Below are 19342 nucleotides of genomic sequence, written 5' to 3'. Positions count from 1 at the left end.
AAGAGCCATTGAGTTCAAGGAAGTAACATGCTAGCTTAGGCTTTACTCAGTCTGAACTCTGGGTTAGAGATTTTTCTGCATAGATAGAACAGGTTAAAGATAACACTTGGACTAGTATTGCAGGGATGGTGTAGCTTATGTGCAGTGCAGTGGTTGGCAAAGTTCTGGGGAGCTGGGACTTGTAGAGCGAGGTGTGGAGAAAGGCAAGGGGCAGACACTTCATTGGAGGAGAACTTGAAGAAACTGCACTTGCATAATGCTTCAGTAGCAATTGCAGAGAGCAGTTCCAATAGGCAGGAAATGGGCAGGTAGAGTTAAGGAGAGATCCAGCAGCAGGTTCAGTAGCTGGGATCTGCTGCCCCCAAAGTGAAGAGGGGCATGTGTCAGATCATGAGTGGGGTTCAGCTAATCATTAGTTTCACCTTCAAGATAGACATAAGGGTTTGGGTTTTTTTTTTAATCCTCATGTGGTTGTTAACTAGCTTTTTAAATTGCAGTGTCCTGTTCACATCACTTGTGGATTCATTTTCATTTCTGTATATGCAAGTCAAAGAGGGAAGTAAGGCCTTTCCTTCTCTAAAGGAGATCAGGACTGGTAATACTTAGTCAAGGCTGACAAACACTGAACAGTCATGCTTCCAGCCAGTTTCTTTTTGTGAAGGACTGATTGAAAGGAACAAATGAGCAAGGGTCGTTCAGTCAAGTCATTCAGTCAAGCTATGTGAAAAGAGGAAATGAAGGAATTGAAACAGCAAATTAAATTTGCTGATAGGAAATAGGAATCAAAGAACTTTCTGGTGCCTCAAATCTAGGGTTGGCTACTCTTTACTTAACCTGTCATGGACCCTTTTTCTTGCCTGCTATGCATCTTTTAGTACAGCCAAGTAGTCAGTTAAAAAGTGAAGTTTGCCAACTTGGATGAGCAGCCAATTCTGTTAATAACTGTGTTTATCTGCATGTGAGGGAACTGCTGGTCCCAAAAGGAATGCGAGATGTAAAACTCACTGGAAAAACAGGCAGGCATGTGACAGTCTGTGGCCTGAGCAGGATGTGTAATAAGGAGAGAAGTGAATGGGAGAAAATGTGTGTATTAGGAGGACACCTAACACAAAGGTGTGATGCTAGGTTAGTGTTCCAGATGCAGACAATATGAACCAGCAAGCAGTCTGTCTAATATTATTTATGTAGAGCATGGGGTCCAGTTGCTCACTTCATCCAATGAGATGGGGTTAGCATCCTCCTTCTGTACTTTGTCCCAGTTTGAGCCAACTTCTCTCTACTGAAAGATCAGTGCAAGCACTTTCAGAATAAAATTGCTCCTGTAATGAAATACAACAGTGTGGCAGTGGGGCACAGAAGCTTGGGTAAGGAAGGGGGGGGAATCCTATGTTCAGGAAAAACAAGCACCTCTGAGAGGGATATTAGGTGAAATTTAGACATAATGTAAACAGGGAACACTACTGGTGTGGAGCTGCTTACACTTCAACTGCACATCTGAATCTGGCTGAATACATGTACCAGGTTAAACTTGGCCAGGACACTGCTAACAACATCTTGAAAGGACATGGAGTTCTTAATAGCCCAGAAATGTCCTTGTCTTCCATGTTTTGTCTTGATGACCCCATTCACTAGTAGCAGAGATGTCTGACAACAGCAACAATGAAAGCAGCGGACTTGCTGTGTGTGTCTGCATGCCTGAAGGACACCTTCCTTTTTATGCTCACAAGCAGTCTTGCTCTGTGCTGACTTCTTGCTTTACTCTGCCCGTAAGCTCTGGCAATCTCACCTTTGCCTGAATTTTCATCTCATTGTTTCACATCCTTTCAAGAAGCTGTTGGGGAAGGGATAACTTTGCCTGAAAAGTGTACACCCTATATTTCCCTTTGGCTGCCAAAGTATTCCTGTTCCCATTTTTCCAATCCATATTCCTTTCATGTTCGCAATATGGTACTACACAAAATAAGAGGGTCTTGTCTCCTGACAGCCTGGATACAATGCAGGATACCTTGTAGCAAAATATCTGTTACCAAGTAGCTTTAGGGTACCAAGACTGGTTCATTGCTTGTTCTCCTTTCTATGGTCCCTTCCCCCCCCTCCCTTTCCTGGCTCAGTTTTATGATTTGACCTCCATACCTTTCTTGCTCTCATCACTTTTTCACCTGCTCTTTTTCCTCTGTAGCAATGTCTTTTTCTCCCTACCTTCCCACCGCTCCAAAAGGGGATCTGCCCTGCAGAGCTAAGTTCACTTCCAACCGAAGCCACAGGAGCTGCAGCAATTCAAGATGATCCCCAGAAAGATGTGGACTCCTACCTGCTTGCTTTGAAAGCTGAGCCCTGCAGCACATCAGCGCCTGGGTGTTTTAAAAGTACTGGAAAGCAAAACTGGGAAGTGTAAAAGTTTCGGGTCACTATGCAGTGTTAGGCAGAGCAGGAAAGGATGGGGAGGGTTGAGGCTTGTCTATTTGGGCTTTACTCTGTGAAAGTGAGAATTTAACCCCGTTAATTCAAGCGGGAAAATCGCGCCAGGTAGCACGCAGGCAATTCGCCGCTGGTTTGAAGAGAGCTGAAGTCGAGCGCCCTTACGCCGAAGCAGAAGGGCCGGCGCCGCCGTGCGAGCGGGCGCGGCTCGGGGCCGGCTCTGCAGGTGGCATCGCCGGCTGCCGGCGCCCGCCTCGGCCGGGGGGCGGCGGGGCGGCGGCCGGGGCCCGGGGGCGGCCCGGGCCGGGAGGCGGGGCCGGGGCCGCGGCCGCTCCGCGGGCGGGCGGGCGGAGGGACAGAGTCCCCGGCCGGGCCGAGGAAGTGGCCACGGGAGGAAAGCCCGCTCCGCTGCCCGCTGCCGCCCGCGCCGGCCATGTGAGGGACGGGGCTGCAGCCCCTTCCCCGCCGCCCCGGACCATGACGGCCCCCGGTAGGTGCCGCGGCCGCGCGCGTGCGGGTCGGCGCCCGGCGGGGTAGCGCGCTCCTGCCGCGAGCACCGGGGGAAGCGGCGGCGGCGGCGGCGGCGGCGTCTCCGCCTGGCCGTGCTGCGCGGGGCAGAGGGGCTGCGGGCCGGGGCGCTGCCCCGCGGGCCCGGCCCCCCGCCCCGCCGCGGGCACGCAGGGCTCGGCCCCGGCCCCGGCCCCGACCCCGACCCCGGCGGCTCCCCCGGGCGGCGCGCCTCTGCCCTCGCCCCGCTCCCGGCGCCGCGGACTTTCCCATCAGCTGTGTCTCTGGGCTGTCACTTGGCGTGACGGGGCTTTAGCTGGCATTGCTGCCGGCGAGCCGGGAGGCTCGGTGGCGGCGGAGCAAAGCGCGCTGCGGGCCTGCTCTGCGGGCAGAGTTTGCCCCGCGTTGTGGCACGCAGGGCAGGGCAGAGCCGGTTTCATAGCTCTGCCCTGACGCTGATCTGCTCCTGTGAAAGAGGAAGGAGGATCCCCTCCCTGGGTTTAGGGGGGCGCTGAGGCTAGCAAAGCGCTGCAGAGCAGCAGTGCTTCCTTCGTTCGCAGCCTGGCTACGGCTTTGGCTGGTACCTGCAGCATCCACCCGAGTTCTCGGGTTTCCTGGGCATGCTTCGGTTTGGCTGCTCAGCTAGCCCTGAGGGAGGATATTCTGCAGAGCGATCTGTCTCTCCTGAGCACTTACCACCTCGGTGCTCTTCTGGGATGTTTTGTAGAGAACTCAGTTCTCCCTAAATACTACTGTACTCTATTCCTCAATGTTTGCATACTGCCTTTTGGGGGTATGGCCTGCTGCCCCGTGCCGCAGTGGCACAGGATCACAAACTATTCTAGGTTGCCATCAATGACAATGTTTTAGCTATCGGACGTGCAGGTAAAACTGGTTAGAATACAGCTGCAGACTCCAGAGAGAATGAAGTTTAACCTATATTGTGTAAGTTTGCCCAATTTGAAAGTTCCCCTCCCTGCAGGAAAGTGTATGTGTTTGTTTTATCTAAAAAAGGAAAAACGTGCCACCTCAGGGTGTGAAGTAACGTTAGTATTTCACTGACGCATATCTCCTTGTGATGTAAAAATAATCTAAATGAACCCTTCAGGAGACTTGTGGACAGATACCAAAACTACTTTTCTCCTTATAAACAGAAGTTAGTTTCAATGAGGCTCTTATAAATAGAACAACTTTAGATTCACATATTGTTGATGCAAATCTCGTGTTCCTATCACTGAAGTTTTGTTCACAAGTTTTTATCTAGTTTGATTCTATTATTTCCTCTTGCTTGTTTGCAGCACTTTAAATAAAGTGAGGGTTTTCTGTTTTACTCAAACTGAGAGATCTTGCTAGCCTGTTAATAATTACTGCATGTGATCTCTGTTACTTTGTTATGCATTCTAGGTAGGCAAAGTATGCATTCATTTCGTCATACATCACTTATACACCAACTTTAGACACTAAAATATTTGAAAGGTGCTGAGGACTTCTGTTAATGGCTCACTAGCAGCTTTTAACACCTTCTGGAAACTCTCACTCATTTAAGAATTTGATTCTTAAGAGACAGTGTGCTGAGTTTCATTTATGTCATAGGGAGTGAGTTGTCTTTGATTAGGAGTTGGATCCCCCTCTATGATTGATATTTTTTTCTCTATGATTGATATCCCCCTCTATGATTGATATTTTGGAAATTAACATATTCGTGTGTCTTTCGTATGCATAAATCCCAAAGCAAATTGATGATAATGCAGATAACAGGCTACATAGCATTTTTTTTGTTTGGTGAGAATTTGGGGTGGATTTGATCTAGCAGATAAAAATTGATTTGCTTGCCAGTGAATGTGGTCATCTAAGTTAGAGTAAAGCATTTATCTGTTGGGGTTTTTTTTAACCTGTAGTTGGTTTGTGAACCTTGAGAAATCATGGCCTACTGAGGAAGGGGATGCAAAAGGTGACACAGAAAAGCGAATTGATTGTTAGAGGGCTTGAATATTTTATGGGACCCACAGGTACAATGCAAAACTATTAATGATTTGTAAATTGAAAAAGGTCAAGCCTTTTGGCTGGTAAAATGGTATAGTAGGTAATAACAGCAGATGATATCTGATGCAAATTGGGGAAGTGTTAAGTGGTTAAGATGTAGTCTTACCCAGAGTTGATATGCCAGCTTCCTCCAGTATTCTTTAGCTATTTTAGTGGCTCTAGGTAATTAGCATTGCACGATATGGTCATAAACTGCTATTCCATATTTACTCTGAACTCAAAGATTGTCATTTTGCTAATCCCGAACACTGTCTGAGGATGGGCCTGTTTTGTTTCTTTCTCAGAGAGGGACTATAAATGCATGATATAGTTTATCATTTTAGGACCCCTTTATTCTCTTTTTGGTCTTGCCATGGGCCACCTTTGTTTTTGACCAAGCTGCTTTAACCCCCTCCTATTTCATTTGCAGTTCGTAAACTAGGGAAAGCTTTATCTCTTGTTCTGTCTCCATGCTATTTAGTCTGTGGGACCTCAATTAGAGGTCTTGGGCATTTCTACAGCACTAGTTTGTAATCTCTTCAATTTCATACTATTGCTGTATAATGAAAGTTTACAGCTAAACATTGAAAGGAGCCCAAAGGTTATATTTCATAATTGCAAGCTGCTACAGACCCACACCTAAATGTTTTTCTATGAAATAATCAATTAAACATTACCTGCAAGATTTTTAATATTGCTGACATTTTGTAAACTAAAGCAATAGTCACTTTTAGTCCATAAATTTAGGAATGCAGGAACAAAATATTGTTAAACTAATTTTCACTTGGTAGTGTGATTTTTTTGAAAAGGTTAGCTGCCTGCATCTTCTTTCCTTGTCTTACTACCATGTATACTGTTCAAAGTCTTTCTTGCTGCAAAGTGAAGGCTTTCTTCTGTTTGTTTTCTTTTTTTCCGAAATCAGCCTGTGGAATGCATTGTCAAAGCATACAACTGATGTCAGGGCTTAATAGGAATAAAGTGCTAGATGTTTGCCTAGGGATTTCCTTATGTGTGTACAACAGGCAGAGTTTACATTGTGCTTTGAAGTGTGCTCTGTAAGTTTTTACTGTAACTGATGTGTGAAGAGTTGTGGGGAAAAACTCTTCCCCCAAACATTGTGTATCCTCTCTGTGTTTCCCTGAGGACTAGAGAGTAGTTGGTGCTACAAAGTGAAATATTTGACCAGGCAAATAATGGTATGATCCAAGAAAGCAAATCCTTTGCCATCTTTCTTTTAAAAGGAGATGTTGCAGTTGAAAATATTTCTAGATTTTTGTTTTCTTCAAAACAATCTCATCTGTTGACTTAAGCTTACTTAACTCTTCAAGATGCACTTCCAGTGTGTTTGCTTATGACCCTAGAGAATTTCCATGGCTCTAAGAGTGGAGTCAGTAATTTTGTTATTTGGTTCTCCTTTTAAAGAAGCTGCTCCTCAGCTTATCCTGGTAGTGTAAAAGACTATAGACCTGCAGTTAAGGGAGCCTGTGGAGAGCTGGAAAAGCTCTGTTAAGGGGAATTGGTGGTGCTGGTAGAGCAGCGGTACATAGGGGAATTGATACCTTTCCTAAACGCTAGGCGAAGTTTGTTCCTACCGTGCACAGATGTTACACTGCTCTTGGTTGTCTTGTCTCTGGGGATATAAATGCTGAGAGGGAGCATGGTCTGTCAGGTTTGCATCTTTTGCACCCATTTCAGAGAAGAGAGACTTCCAGCTTCTCAGTGCCTCCACAGCGCAATGCATGTTTAAAATCAGTGGCTCCCCCATCCTGCTCTCCACCCCTACCCCCAAGCATAGCTGCTTCCTTTCATTGAAAGACTGGTGAATGGGCTTGTTTACTAACAGCTTAGTTGTCAAAGCTGTGCTCTTCTTATACTTGCATGTTAGGATCAAGTATTCCATTTTACAGAATGTTACAATGATCTGGAGGCCACTATGGCTTTCTCCAGAATCTGGAGACAGGATTTCTTAGAGAGTAGGGCTAAAAAGTAGCTGCACCATCTCCCCTCTGCTTGATGCTTATGTTGGGGGAGCTGAAGGTTTCTTCCCCCACCACAATCACTGGCTCCGTGCCTTGGATTCCTCCCCTTGTTGCCTCCAGGGACAGCAGCAGGTCTCCCCATCTGACCAGGGTGGGCCCAGCTGGTTTGCTCCATTCTCTGCACCTGGTTGTGCTGCCCCTTCCCACTGCACTGCATGAAGGTCACCATCTAGCACTGGAAACAGAGGTTGCTAATGGGCTTCCTGAAGTCTCTGGTTCTCCTCTCTCTCTTTTTAGAATAAAACAACAGTCCTGCTAAATTCTGCCTGTTTTTTCTGTTTCTGGTTATGCAGTTATGTTTTCTTTGTGAGGTGGTGTTGAGCCAGCAGACGATATTTGGTGATAGTGGTGTTCTCACTGGGGTGAAAAACATCTTTCTTCAGAGCAGTTCTGCTCTCTTCCCTAAAGGCCCGCAGGCTTTGGGTCTGCTTGTCCGTTTTATGTGTTTGCTGGCTCCCCTCCACTGAGAATGTTTTCTCATACAAGCTTCAGCCTGGGGTTTGTGAACTGTATTCACACAAATGCGCAGCTATTATGGGACCTCCTGAACTGCAGCCTGTGTATCCTGTATATTTAGGACATCATTCTTCCCTGCTGGAGCCTTTTCATTTCTGCAGGTAACTGTAACGCTATTGGATGGGCATAGATCATACCTCCAAGCTTTACTTTTCAATTGCACCACTTCTACTTAACTGCAATTTGAAGAGAAGTTTGTAATTGTATGATTAGGATCTGGGGGCTGTAGTGCTTGCATAAACCGCATTTCAGTCCTCCTTACAACTATAATAAAGACTGTGGGTCAGGTGGCAGAATGGAGTCTTTGGAGGTTGTTCAATTTTGATTTAATTTTAATAAGGTGACTGCAGAAGTGTCATCTCCAGTCTTGGTAAATTCACTCTTTGCAGATGCTCTTTCTGGCATGCAAAATTTTAGGCAAAGCCTTCTACTTTAATTAGAAAAATCTGTGTTTGTTTGCTTGCTTCTGGATGGAGATGGGTTGGAAATGTTGGCACTTTAAGAGTCAAAGTGGGATTAGAAAAAAGGCAGTTTACTAATAACTTTTGAAATGCTCAACACTGAAATTTACCATGGGACTACAGCCATAATCCTCAAATCTGGGTAAACTTCTTCACAGGTAAATGGGAAAAATAAGTTCAGACTTAAACATTTTTTTTCAGATTTGTGGGGTTAGCACTGCATCATGTCATAGGGGTTCAATCCACATATGTTTTTTTTAGCAAGCTGGAAACAGTTTTAAAAGGGCTTTCATTCCAGAGAACAAATGTGTAGGAAGGAATAGTTAGGAGCTGTCTCTAGAGAATTCTGGAATAAGTCAACTCTGGCCAGCACACTTCAGGCTTCGTTATGACTGTCGCTATTGTGTTAGTTCCCTCTCTCTAAATAGAGGTTTTATCATGCCTAACTGTGGTCAGGAAACCTTTGTATGGCAGTTCTGGAAGATGGGTCCAACACAGGCTCGCAAAGGAAAATGTCCGAAGCCTGAATGATAGGATTGCTGTGCTGCAAACACTGGGTCTGTTGCACACGTACTTTCTGGGCAGTTTGCTTTCTGCTGCAATGACAACAAATGTCTGGCCCCATGGAGGCCATAGTGACTTCCTGTAAGCATTGTGAGACCCTATTTAAATAAAGACCTTTCTTTTTTTTTTAGGTATGCTATGTTTAGTGTGTGCTCCACTTCAGCATGTAATGGTCTAAACTTGTGTTGCAGAACCCCTAAGGTTGCCTAAAATGAATCTATCTCTCACCTGAAGGTGAATTGTCCTTTTCAAGCTACGTTTGTTTAAGGGGTTGAGTTTTTATTTTGCTTTGCTTTGTTTTCTTTTCCTGTTGACATGCCTTAAATCTGAAAATTTCCACATATGGTTTGTTTCACTTAAAACTACATAGGAAATCCCCCTTTTCAAGGAAGGATTTTGAGAATGAAAAAACTACTTAAATTTTAGTAGGGGAAGTGCGAGTTCAGCCACCCTTAGAATTGCTCAGTGGCTGTGAACACCTGCTTGCTTTGTCCATATCTGCTGTTCTCTTAAAGGGCTTTGGAGTTTCTTACATGAAGGACAGCCCTCTGGCTTTTTTTGCTGTAAAACTGAGGATCAGTTCTTACTATGGGTTTAATCCTCTTTCCTGTGGTCATCTTGCACCTGCACAGGAACCCCTGGAGGATATGATGTGCTGATTGTGTATGCAAATGATGCCACTGAATGGTGTCAGTACCTCCAGAATCTCTTCCTCTCTACTCAGCACATTCGAAAGCATCGGATTCGAAGCTACCAGGTGGAAAGTGAGTCTGCGATTTCCCGCCAGGAGCTGGATCTCTTTGACAGAAGTCGGAGCATCATCGTTTTGCTCTCTGCTGAACTGGTGCAGAATTTTTATCTTCCTCCTGTCCTGCAGAGCCTTCAGGAAGCTTTGTGGCCCCCACACAAAGTAGTGAAGCTGTTCTGCGGTGTTACGGACTGTGATGACTATTTGACCTTTTTCAAGGACTGGTCTCAGTGGCAAGAAGTCACATATGATGATGAGCCTGATGCTTACCTTGCAGCTGTCAAGAAGGCTATTTCAGAAGGTAAGGTTGCTTCTCCTAGTCAGGGGTTGGAGGATGGAGATGTGTGGTCTTGTTCATCCTTGTTTTAACACTGAAATAGGAAACTAAAGTGAATTCCACTAATCTCTGTAAGCTAGAAAGTTCTGCAGGCCAGTTTTCCTGTGCCTTGCGAGTTGGTCACTAAATGAGGAGAGATTACCGGTGACTCACAGAGAACTTCTGAATTTGGATGACATCTTAAGTGCCTGGTTTTGAATGCAAATGGAAAGTAAAATTAAATAACTCTAAAATTCTGCCTATAAATGTTGTGCCCTGCAGTTTGTTGACCCCAATCAAGGGAAAATTATCTTTTCCTTCAGAGTTATCTTTCCATCATACTGGAAGCAAGATACAGTCATACTTTAATGCGTATTGTCTAGTGTTCAGCCTGAAGTCAGAGCCATACTGGAAACAGATCAGTTTGTCGCCTATGAAGGAATGGCAGAGGTTAATTGTAGAATTGCATTAATGGACTTAAAAGTGATCCAGCCAGTCCAAAAGTGATCCAACCAGTCCAAAAGTGATCAGACTCCTCTATCATCTCATAAGAAGCCCAGAGGAATTATTAGTGCAGAGGTGGTAATGGCTGGAGACTAGAGGAGTCCAATCTACATAGTTTTCATTGTGTCTGAACTTTCCTACGCTCCAGAGGCGTGTGGTACTCCTTTCTGAGAGTTCCTGAGAGAAATATGGAGAGCTCCTATTTATGACAAAACTGCCTGTCCACACTCTGGGTTAGTGTTCCTTGTCAACCTTGGTGGGATAGGAGTATTGCAGGTGCCCCTTGGGTTAGGGCTGATCCGTATTAAGTTTTACTCTTATGAAGCATAAATGAAGCAATGCAGACTTCTAGTGTGTCTGGTGATGTCTATATAAAGGGACTTTATGCCAGGATAAGAAGGGGAATAACTATGATGACAAATTTATCACAGTAAAAATAAATTTTAAAAGTTATGATCTTGGCCAAAACAGTCCCTCTGGAAAAATATGACGTGGGAATTGTGCTGGAGATGGCATTCTCAGGTAACCACATCACAAGAGATGATTCCAGTACCATTTAAGAACCTACATAGGCTACAGTTTGGATCCCCCTTTCAAACTCCCTTAAACCATCTTGGCTTCCCAGTGGATAAGCTAGACATAGAGTAGGTTGGATCCCTCCCTTTGGGCCTGTCATGAAGACAGCAAATGGTGTCTGAGCTTTTGTACTCTAAAAAAAATAAAATTGACCAGAAGTTAAACTTGCTTTCCTGCCATTTACTGGCAAAAGTCAAAGTTTAGTTAGTATTTTCCTCCAAATTGGGCCTAGAGCACAGTACGAACATCTTATTGATTTAAATATGCTTTTCAAAGTTAAGGAGGTTTAAGCAACATGTCTCTGGATTGCTAATGTTAATAATTTTACTTGACCATGTCCAAGGACTGCCAGAGTTGTTTTAAACTGGAGCAGGAGTAAGCTCTGGTAACTGAAGGGTGCGTGGGAGCACAAAGGCATGTTGATCCTGAAATCTTTTCCTCCCAGAGCAAGTTCTTGTCAGTCTTTTCCACTCTGGTTTAGTTGCATTCTAAGCGTACGAAATACAACACAGGGTCAGAAAAAAGGCTAGTGCTTGCTGGGCTGTGGGTAGAGTGGGAAGCACAAGTACCTGTGTCCTTCTCCTCCTCAGTGGAGTTTGTTTTATTAAGACTTGATGAGTGGGGCACACTTGTGGGGCTACTGTTTGTCTTGAAGAGCTTTAAGCTGGTGGCTGGGATTAGGAGGCTCAAGGAATATGAGTAATGACTTGGGAGGTAGAAGATGGACTGTGGCTGGAGAAGGATGTTAGCCAAATGGATTCCTATTAGTGAGAAACTCTCACTCCTCTTTCTTGTTTTGAACATGTGAAAAATCAAAGAGAATTTGAGGTGAAGGGAAGGGGTTGGGCATGGGAATAAGTCAACTACTTCTCTCTCTGTAGAGAGAAGCTGTTTCTGTCAAAGGGAAGCACCAAAGATATCTGATCTCTGTGTCCGAGAGTACATCTGTCATTGGTGCACTGGGTGCAGGGCCTTGTGAACCAAAGAGCAGCCTCCAATGTTTTGGCACCATATACAGTCAGTGAATTGCGTTAACCTGACCTGGCTCTCATCCTCTGCAGTAATGCTTTAACATGTGGCTCCCAACAAGTGAGCTGGCTTTCTCTGTGTACAGCTGCCTGCTCTGTGGCACAGTGGGGGCTGCATCCAGGGGAACTGGGTGGTGGATGCTTCCTGCCCCGGTGAGTGGCAGAGATGAGTCTTACCAGCAGCACTACGCTATCTGTCTGAGCAGCCAGCAAACTGTTGTGTTGTGCACGTGGCTGTGTGGTGGCCTGGCTGCCATACATCTCTGGCAAAACTTCTTTGGGGTAAGGCAGTAGGAGTTCGACTTTCTCACAGTCCATCTTAGAGTCCTTCTCCAGAGGTGTCCTATCTGTTGAAGGTTAGTATGCACTGAAAAAATTGGTATTTGTGCTTTAGCTACACATAAATGGTGGTTTTTAAGAGGACTGTGCTTTGGATTTTTGTTCTGTTGTTTTTATGTAATTAAAAAATAGTTCAGTTTATTTTCTGTTTTCTCACTTGAACAAGAATGCATGTATCTCAAATTGGCTTTATGAGATCTAGGCAATATTTGGCATAGGAAAAAATGAGAAAAATAAACTCCCATTTGCCATGGAGTCGTCTTTAGCATTCTTCAAACAGTTTTGTACACATAGATTTAGAATTGCTGGACTTCTCTTACTGTTACAGAAGTCCTACCTGATGTGAGCTCTAAGCCATACATAAGAATTGGGCAATGTCAGGCTGTTTCATCATGCGCATCAGAGCAGTTCTCTAGGCGAGCAGTTCTCTAGGCAAGCAGTTCCCTGTCACTCTGACTCTTGTGAAGGAAGAATTTACTCAAGATAGGCTTATTTCAGGGCAGAAGTGTTTGGATGAATGTAGCTGATCCTGCCTCAGCATGGAGAAAGGGCCTAGGTGACCTCTTCTGTCCTGTGATTTTACAGACCAAGTTTTGTGAATGACCTCAAATGCAAATGCTCTGCTGCTTCCTCTGAAGGGAAGACAACCCCAGGTGTACATAGTTCTCTTTTTTGGGTGAAACTGTGAAAACTTTCCTCTTGTCTGGTACTAAAAAATCAGCATCTGCCTTATAGTTTCATTGCAGCCAACTTTGGGATGAGTGACTTTAAGAGTGTTTGTGACAGTTGACCTCTCCCACAGAGAAACACAGCTGGTGCGGTGCTCCCAGTACTTTGTTGTTATGTTTTGAGATGAAGGCTTTGAAGTTTGGAGCTCTTAAGAGGTCTGAGTTAAGTCCACTCTTTATAGCAGACTGAACCTTTCTGAGGAAGGCACTCCTCAATTCGTACGGCACTTACATTATTTCCAACATGGTCATACTGTGTATCTTGGTCTTTCTGTGGAAATATTTCTATCTGCATGCATTTGCCAACACTCCTAACAGCAGTATCAGCACAGAGTGGAAAAAAATAAAACCAATGCAAAAATGAGAGAGCTTCAGCTTCCTAATAGCTGAATCCTGAGTGAGTGGAGCATATGACATGGCACAGTGGGGGCAAATACCACTCCAGAGCCTGCGTGCTGTCCTTGTTCAGGCTATGCTATTGCCTCTAGCGCAGCTGTTAGGCTGTGGTTTGTTTAGTGCATCATGGGAACATGCCGCCCCCAGACATCACACACAGAAAGCTATTTTAACTACTATTAGTTTAGCACAAAATCAGAAATGAGGAAGCTCTCATGTAGCTTTGCTGAGAGCAAACTATGTGCTGCCACTGACCCTTGCTCTCTTGTAGATGGGGCAGTTTTAAACTCTACAGCTTCTCAGTCATGGCAGACTACAGAAGGCTTGAAGGTTTTTATTTGCAGGCAGTTCTTGTTACCTGGGGAAATTATCCAGGTTCTGGACTAACTGTGCTAAGGCTATGGAAATGCTTAAGATGGTTCTGTACAAGCCAGCTAAGGTCTAGAAGGGGTAGTCATTAGGGTGCAGGGGCAGCCTACCTCCTGAGCCATTTTCGGGCCTTATGATACCGCACCACGCTGTGCTGTGTGCATTGGGCAGCTTGGGCCAGCGCTAGCTGGGAATTTGTTCCTCACAGTTGGAATGAGTGACCTTTCTCTTCTTTCTGTTTTCCCATAACTCAGTTGGCATCTGTTTTGCATTACCTACGTTTAGGTTTATCCAGTTTATTTCACCCCCTACTTTTGTTGTCTTGAGTAGTTTCAGTTTTCCTGCTTTCAAAGTCCACATTTCCAAAGGTTTTACTAATTAATCGGTGGCTTTGAACTTTCTGTACTTGAGCAAATTCTTTCAAGGGAAAACCCAGGGAAGTCAACATCTGCCAGAGAATGCTAAGGTGATTCCTGAATGGAACAGCAGCTGCAGCCATGCTGCTGAAGGACAGCTTTAGCCTTGGAGAGCAGACTTCTGATGCAATGAGATGGACAAGAGAGGAAGATCAGTACCAACAGACTTTTTGCAAGAAAGAAGATTTGAAAGTGGGTGTAAGGAAGGGTGTAGTGGGTATGAAGGACAGTGGGCAGCTAGAAGGAGCTAGTAAGCTGGAGGAAATGCAGGAAGTTGAGAATTTTTCTGAAGCCTCTTATTCTGCTTAGTGAGGGGCTGATCGGCGCACCCACAGGCCAAGGCAGTGAGCTTTGATAACACCACAATGAATGAATGATATGCCTTAAAGGAGGAGTAGAGTATGGACTATCAGGGTAGAACCCCATCTGTGCCAGTCTGAAAGTTGTGGGGGGGACAAGGCTTGTGACATTCTTAACATGTGGTCATGTAACAGCAGCTTTTTCAGTACTGGGCTTGTTGCACCTTCATTAAGTCTATGAAAAGTCTAACATGCAGAAGCTATTTGCCTGCCAAAGGACTTCTGGTCTGGCATTACAGGAAAGAAAGAAAGATGCTATAAATGGGCTGATTTATCTGTTGGAGGGAAACAGCATAAGAGAAACCGTATAAGCTGTTGTCATTCTCCTTCTTGCACATGACAAGGTATTGAACTAACTTCCTGGTTTTCTTCTGTTGTACTGGTAAAGCTATGAATGAAATTTGAGGACATATACTGCAAATCCAAATGTGTGGGAGTCTAACTCTTAGGATGTTACCAAGTTCCATCTGATTAGTGATTTTTTTTTTTTTCCCCCCCATTGCTTGGCTTTATGTGCAATAAAGGGTGATTCATTTCTCTAGCTTTCTTGAACAAAAGGAAAGGGACCTGCCTTTGAGAGCAACCTGGTTAAAATTAATGGCAATAAAATGTTACGTAGTATGTGGTTCATCTAAGGATCCTGCTCTTGTGGGCTTTTATTGAAGCAAATAGTTTTTATCTTTTTAGTGCGTGTAGAATAGCTTTTATTCATGAGTATTCAGCACTGCTTACCCGTTCACACTTACACATCCATCTCATTCACACTGGCAACTGACTAGCTGAAGTGCCCTTATCTAGTTGCAATCAAAGAAGTGGATTTGAACTTCAGGGTTTATCTTCTGTCTGCTTCCACCCAATTTACTGCTGGTTTTTTGTGGGCTGTTAGTTAACAGAGATGATAAATGACAGAGTGATTGCTCCTTTTTCTAGCTCAATAGATGTTCCTGATGAGGCAGCATAAGGCCCCAGGTGTCAAAAATGGAGTCCCTCAATCTGTATGTGCTGTCTTGCCAAGGAAGCTGCTCATCTGAGCTCTTTGGTAGTCACTGCTACTGTTTCCAGGCACAGCCGGAGGTCACTAGAAGGCAATGCAAGGTATTACCTTCAATCTATAGAGCGGGGAGAAGGAACTGCAAGAGGAGGGAAAACCATGTCCCTGGAGCCCATTTTTCTAAGAACACCAACCCAAGCTCGTTGCCAGAGTTGTCGGCCCTTTGCACTCTTAATCTTGGAGTGTTGGGTTCACCATGCAAATACAAAAATATTTTTTGAGCAAGAAATGGCAACACCTTGCTCCGGTCATACAAATTTGTCTGTCTCTACAGCTCTAAGCCAGGCCGAAGCAAACTGAGCACCAAGATTTTCCTTCATTTTCTCTCCATTCCTTTCTCTGTTAGTAACATCATGGTTCCACATTGAACTGCCTCTGTCTCTAGCACAGGAATGTCTTATACTTCATATTCCTTGTGCCAGAAACAAGGTGTTCCTGCTAGAGCAAAGTTTAAAAAGTCACTGTCTGCCTAAACTGTAGAAAGTATCAAGTAGAACAACTAAGTAGGTTGGAGGATTGTAGGAAGGAGCTGGAGGGTTATAATTGATCACAAATTCTGGAAAAAAGGCAAGGGTTGTTTTGGAACAGGAGTCTCACATTTAAGATGCAGGAGGTGAATATTCAGTTTGGTGCATTGAGGACTCAGCTGGAGTCTTGGATCCAGAACTGGGCATTAGGCTTAGTGACTCATCAAAAAGTAAGTATAGGTTTGAGGAATTTAATAAACTGTTTGATGAATTTGGTTTATCTGGGATAGAAAAGAGAAGGTTAAATGGGGACAGCTGTATTAAGGGTTTTTCTGAAAGAGATGGCCATTAGTTGTTCTTCCTGTTCTCATGTAACTGCTTAATTTGCAGCAAGAGAAACTCTCATTGGAATTAAGAACATTTTTCAACCTTTTGGGATAAAGAAACCTTGGGATAGGCTACTCAGGGTTTGACATCAAGCTGGACAGATGCATAAGATATTCTTATGTGTGTATCAACCCAGGGGATGAACTAGTTCAACTGGTGAGATTCACTTCAGCCCAACAGTTCTGTCATTCTTTAATTGCTGAGTTCTGGACATCACTACCACAAAAAAAGTCCAATTCTGATTTATGGTAACCTTTGAAGAAGTATTGGTCTGACTTATGCTGAAGGCTACTTGAAATCCATCGAGCAAGCTAATTATGATTGCAAATGACTTAAGAAGGCAGTAAAAAGCACAAACTGCCCCTGATTTGTGAATCTTGTTGTTGCAAGGAAAGTAATTGAAGATATAATCGCATCATGGCAACTGATGTGTGTCTTCAGTAAACTGCAGAGCAGGAAATAATAGTAGTAATAACCATAATAATAATAATAGCCAAACTGAATAAAGCCCTGAGTAATTTGGTCTGACCTCACAGCTGATGCTGCTTGGGGCGGGAGGTTGGAAAGTTCCTGACGTCCCTTTCCAGCCTGAATTATCCAATGATCCCATGAATATTCTTGTGCCTCAAACATGACCTCACTGTCAGTAGGGAGGTCAGGAGTGCATTTGCTGTTCCCTGTACATCTGCAAGATGTGTTATGGATTCTTGGTGGTGGTATAACATGACTCATCAAATGATTGGTCAGGATTTTACTTTTTACTTGTATTTTCGCCTTTGGTCTTCTGCAAACCTCTTGGTTTAAATGTAGGTGCCCCCGGAGTAGCTCATTGGCCAACAGTCTCTCTGTGGAACAGTGTAAGCATTTGTTCCTTTGATTGCTCTGGCAAGCTTGCTCTTGTGTTATGCCTTGGTGCACTTATGATCTTCTGCCTGGTAACTTTTTCATGACAGATGCAGTAAAACCCAGTGTTATCTGATGTGATACTGCTGTACTTAAGATGTCCTGTGGAACAGCAAAGCAAATAACCTAGAAGACTAGTCTGTGGCTCTTGTGGATGAATTTGAACACCATTTCTCTTCTTCCTCCCTTAGAAATATGTTAACTCAAATTGAATGCTTTTAAGGGCAACTTTTCACCAAAACCCACAAAAGTCACTAACTAGTAACAAAGCTGCACAGTTCAGCATAGGACAGTGGTGATCTTATCTCAGGTGCCTATTACAACCATTTACCAGGTGTTGGGGCTCTCTGCTACACAGTGGAGCTGGTAACTATTTCTCTAACAGCAGCTGCTGTATGTCTATTGCATTACGTCTGTGTCTGGCATGTATTTGTGTGGCACTTCACTCAGGACCACTCTGTCAGCCTAACATTCAGGCTTGCTGGTAGGGCAGTGTGGAGGGTGTTGAGCTTACAGGACAGTACATATGCTATGAACTGGAAATTGCAGCCTCCCTTCTCACAGATCCATTCTGTCCTGTATGGGAACATGCTCCTACAAGAAGTGCTGTACTGTGATTTTAAGTGCCTGTGGAGCTTGCTGTTGCGTGTGGAGGCAGTACAAGACCTGAGTTGTGTAGCAGCTCTTCCATATGCTGGCTTTTATGCTGTGTAAGACATGGCCATCAAGCCTCGTGTTCAGCGACATTGGATGCACAAAGGAATCTTGCTAGGAAGAGGCATGACATGGCTGAGTACTTTGTGGGAGATCGTGCCACCCCCTAAAAGGATAAAATCTGGAAACAAAGTGGCCAAAAAGATATCTATGAGTTGATTTGGCATACCTGGTCTTCCACTTAAAGAGAAAATGCAAAGCCATCTGTCAGATCAGTACCTCTCTGAAAATACCTCCTTAATCTTTGGCCCTAAAGAGAATCATGCTTTGGGAACTGTTATATTGCTAGAGAGCTAATACTGTATCTCTGAGGCTCCAACTTGTCAGCAGATCTCAGCTCATGCAGCTCTAAACTGGTGCAGTGCTCCTGTTGGCCTGCTGGAGTGTCTCTGCTTGCCTGTGCTAGATCCTTGCATTGGATTTACCTCACCAGCAGATCTCGTCAAGCCACCACACTGTGCTCTCCCATCCTCACAAGGTCCCTGCAGAGATGCCAGTCCCCAGCATGCAGTTGCCACTCTCTGCAGGAACCGTTTTGGCGCTTAGGAGATTCTAGGAACTGTAGATCAGACATAGATGTCTGTGCTGAGTTTGTGATCTCTGCTTGCATCTCCAAAGGCTGTTTAGATATTGGAAATGGACAAAAGGAAGCAAGCTGGAGATAGGAAAGGACAGGAATTGATGTACAGACTTAAAAGGACAGGGAGATGTGAAGCTGGCTGAGGACCATTTGTGTTTACTTCTGGCTCTATCTGTTGCATTACAGTCCTCTCTCCCTAACTCACTCTCTCTTTTCTTCTCTGAAGGGGCAAATTTAAGTGAATTCTCAAAAACATTTTCTCTGTTGTATTGTGTTGAAACAGAAGATATGGTTCTTTGAACAGAAACAGGTGATGTGTTAGCCTTCTGGGTGCCGTGAGAGCCTGTTTCACTGTATGGGAGCTCTGCAGCCTGGCTGGCTCTCAGTGCCCCTCAAGGAGAGGAAACTTCGACATTCTTACACAGGAGTTACGGTTGAGAGAACATACTGGTGGCATGCCCTTCCTTATAGACACTAGTGTGGCTATAAATGACTGATGGTGGAGACTTTGGAGAGCTGGCTAAAGCAATTAGAGAAACCTTAACTAAGCCCCCAGGAGATGTTTAGAGAAATGCACAAACATCCTTATCCATCTGTAGCAAACAGGATCAAGCAGTTGAAATAGTCTTCCCAGTTGCAGGATGGAGGCATTGTTTGCCATCAAGGTCCCTCATAAACTCCCAGTTTATGCAAATTAAAAGTGATACTTCACTGTTTGTCTTCCATGACTATATAAGATTCAAGTAAAGCTAGAATAGCTGCATGCTACCTTTTTAGACTGATGTAATGAAACGGTAGCTCAGAACTTGGAAAGTACAGAAAATCTTGTGGTTAGAAAGTATCAGGTTATAATAGGCTTCATGCACATCACAAATACTAAAAATATTTATTTGCAGTTTACGTTTTTGATAATCTCCCCACAAGCTGCGTAAGG

General features: G+C 44.3%; 1 protein-coding gene across 3 annotated transcripts in view; it reads left to right on the top strand.

The window, feature by feature from the left end:
- PIK3AP1 (phosphoinositide-3-kinase adaptor protein 1) overlaps window positions 1–19342 on the top strand; it is a 64907-nt gene that overhangs the window by 5868 nt on the left and 39697 nt on the right. Inside the window, exons 1-2 of one of the 3 annotated variants that reach the window (XM_067299964.1) lie at window positions 2880–2908; window positions 9160–9576. The exons of 1 other annotated variant lie outside the window; for it this stretch is intronic. In XM_067299964.1, the coding sequence (XP_067156065.1) occupies window positions 2896–2908; window positions 9160–9576 (430 nt within the window). In that variant the 5' untranslated portion in view covers window positions 2880–2895. Of the gene's footprint in view, window positions 1–2879; window positions 2909–9159; window positions 9577–19342 lie in introns of those variants that run through there. One more of the 3 variants, XM_013960296.2, reaches the window with a different exon arrangement.

This window comes from Apteryx mantelli, chromosome 7 (assembly GCF_036417845.1).
Source record: "Apteryx mantelli isolate bAptMan1 chromosome 7, bAptMan1.hap1, whole genome shotgun sequence".
NCBI classification, from domain to species: domain Eukaryota; kingdom Metazoa; phylum Chordata; class Aves; order Apterygiformes; family Apterygidae; genus Apteryx; species Apteryx mantelli.
This window is presented reverse-complemented; position numbering and strand designations above follow the sequence as displayed.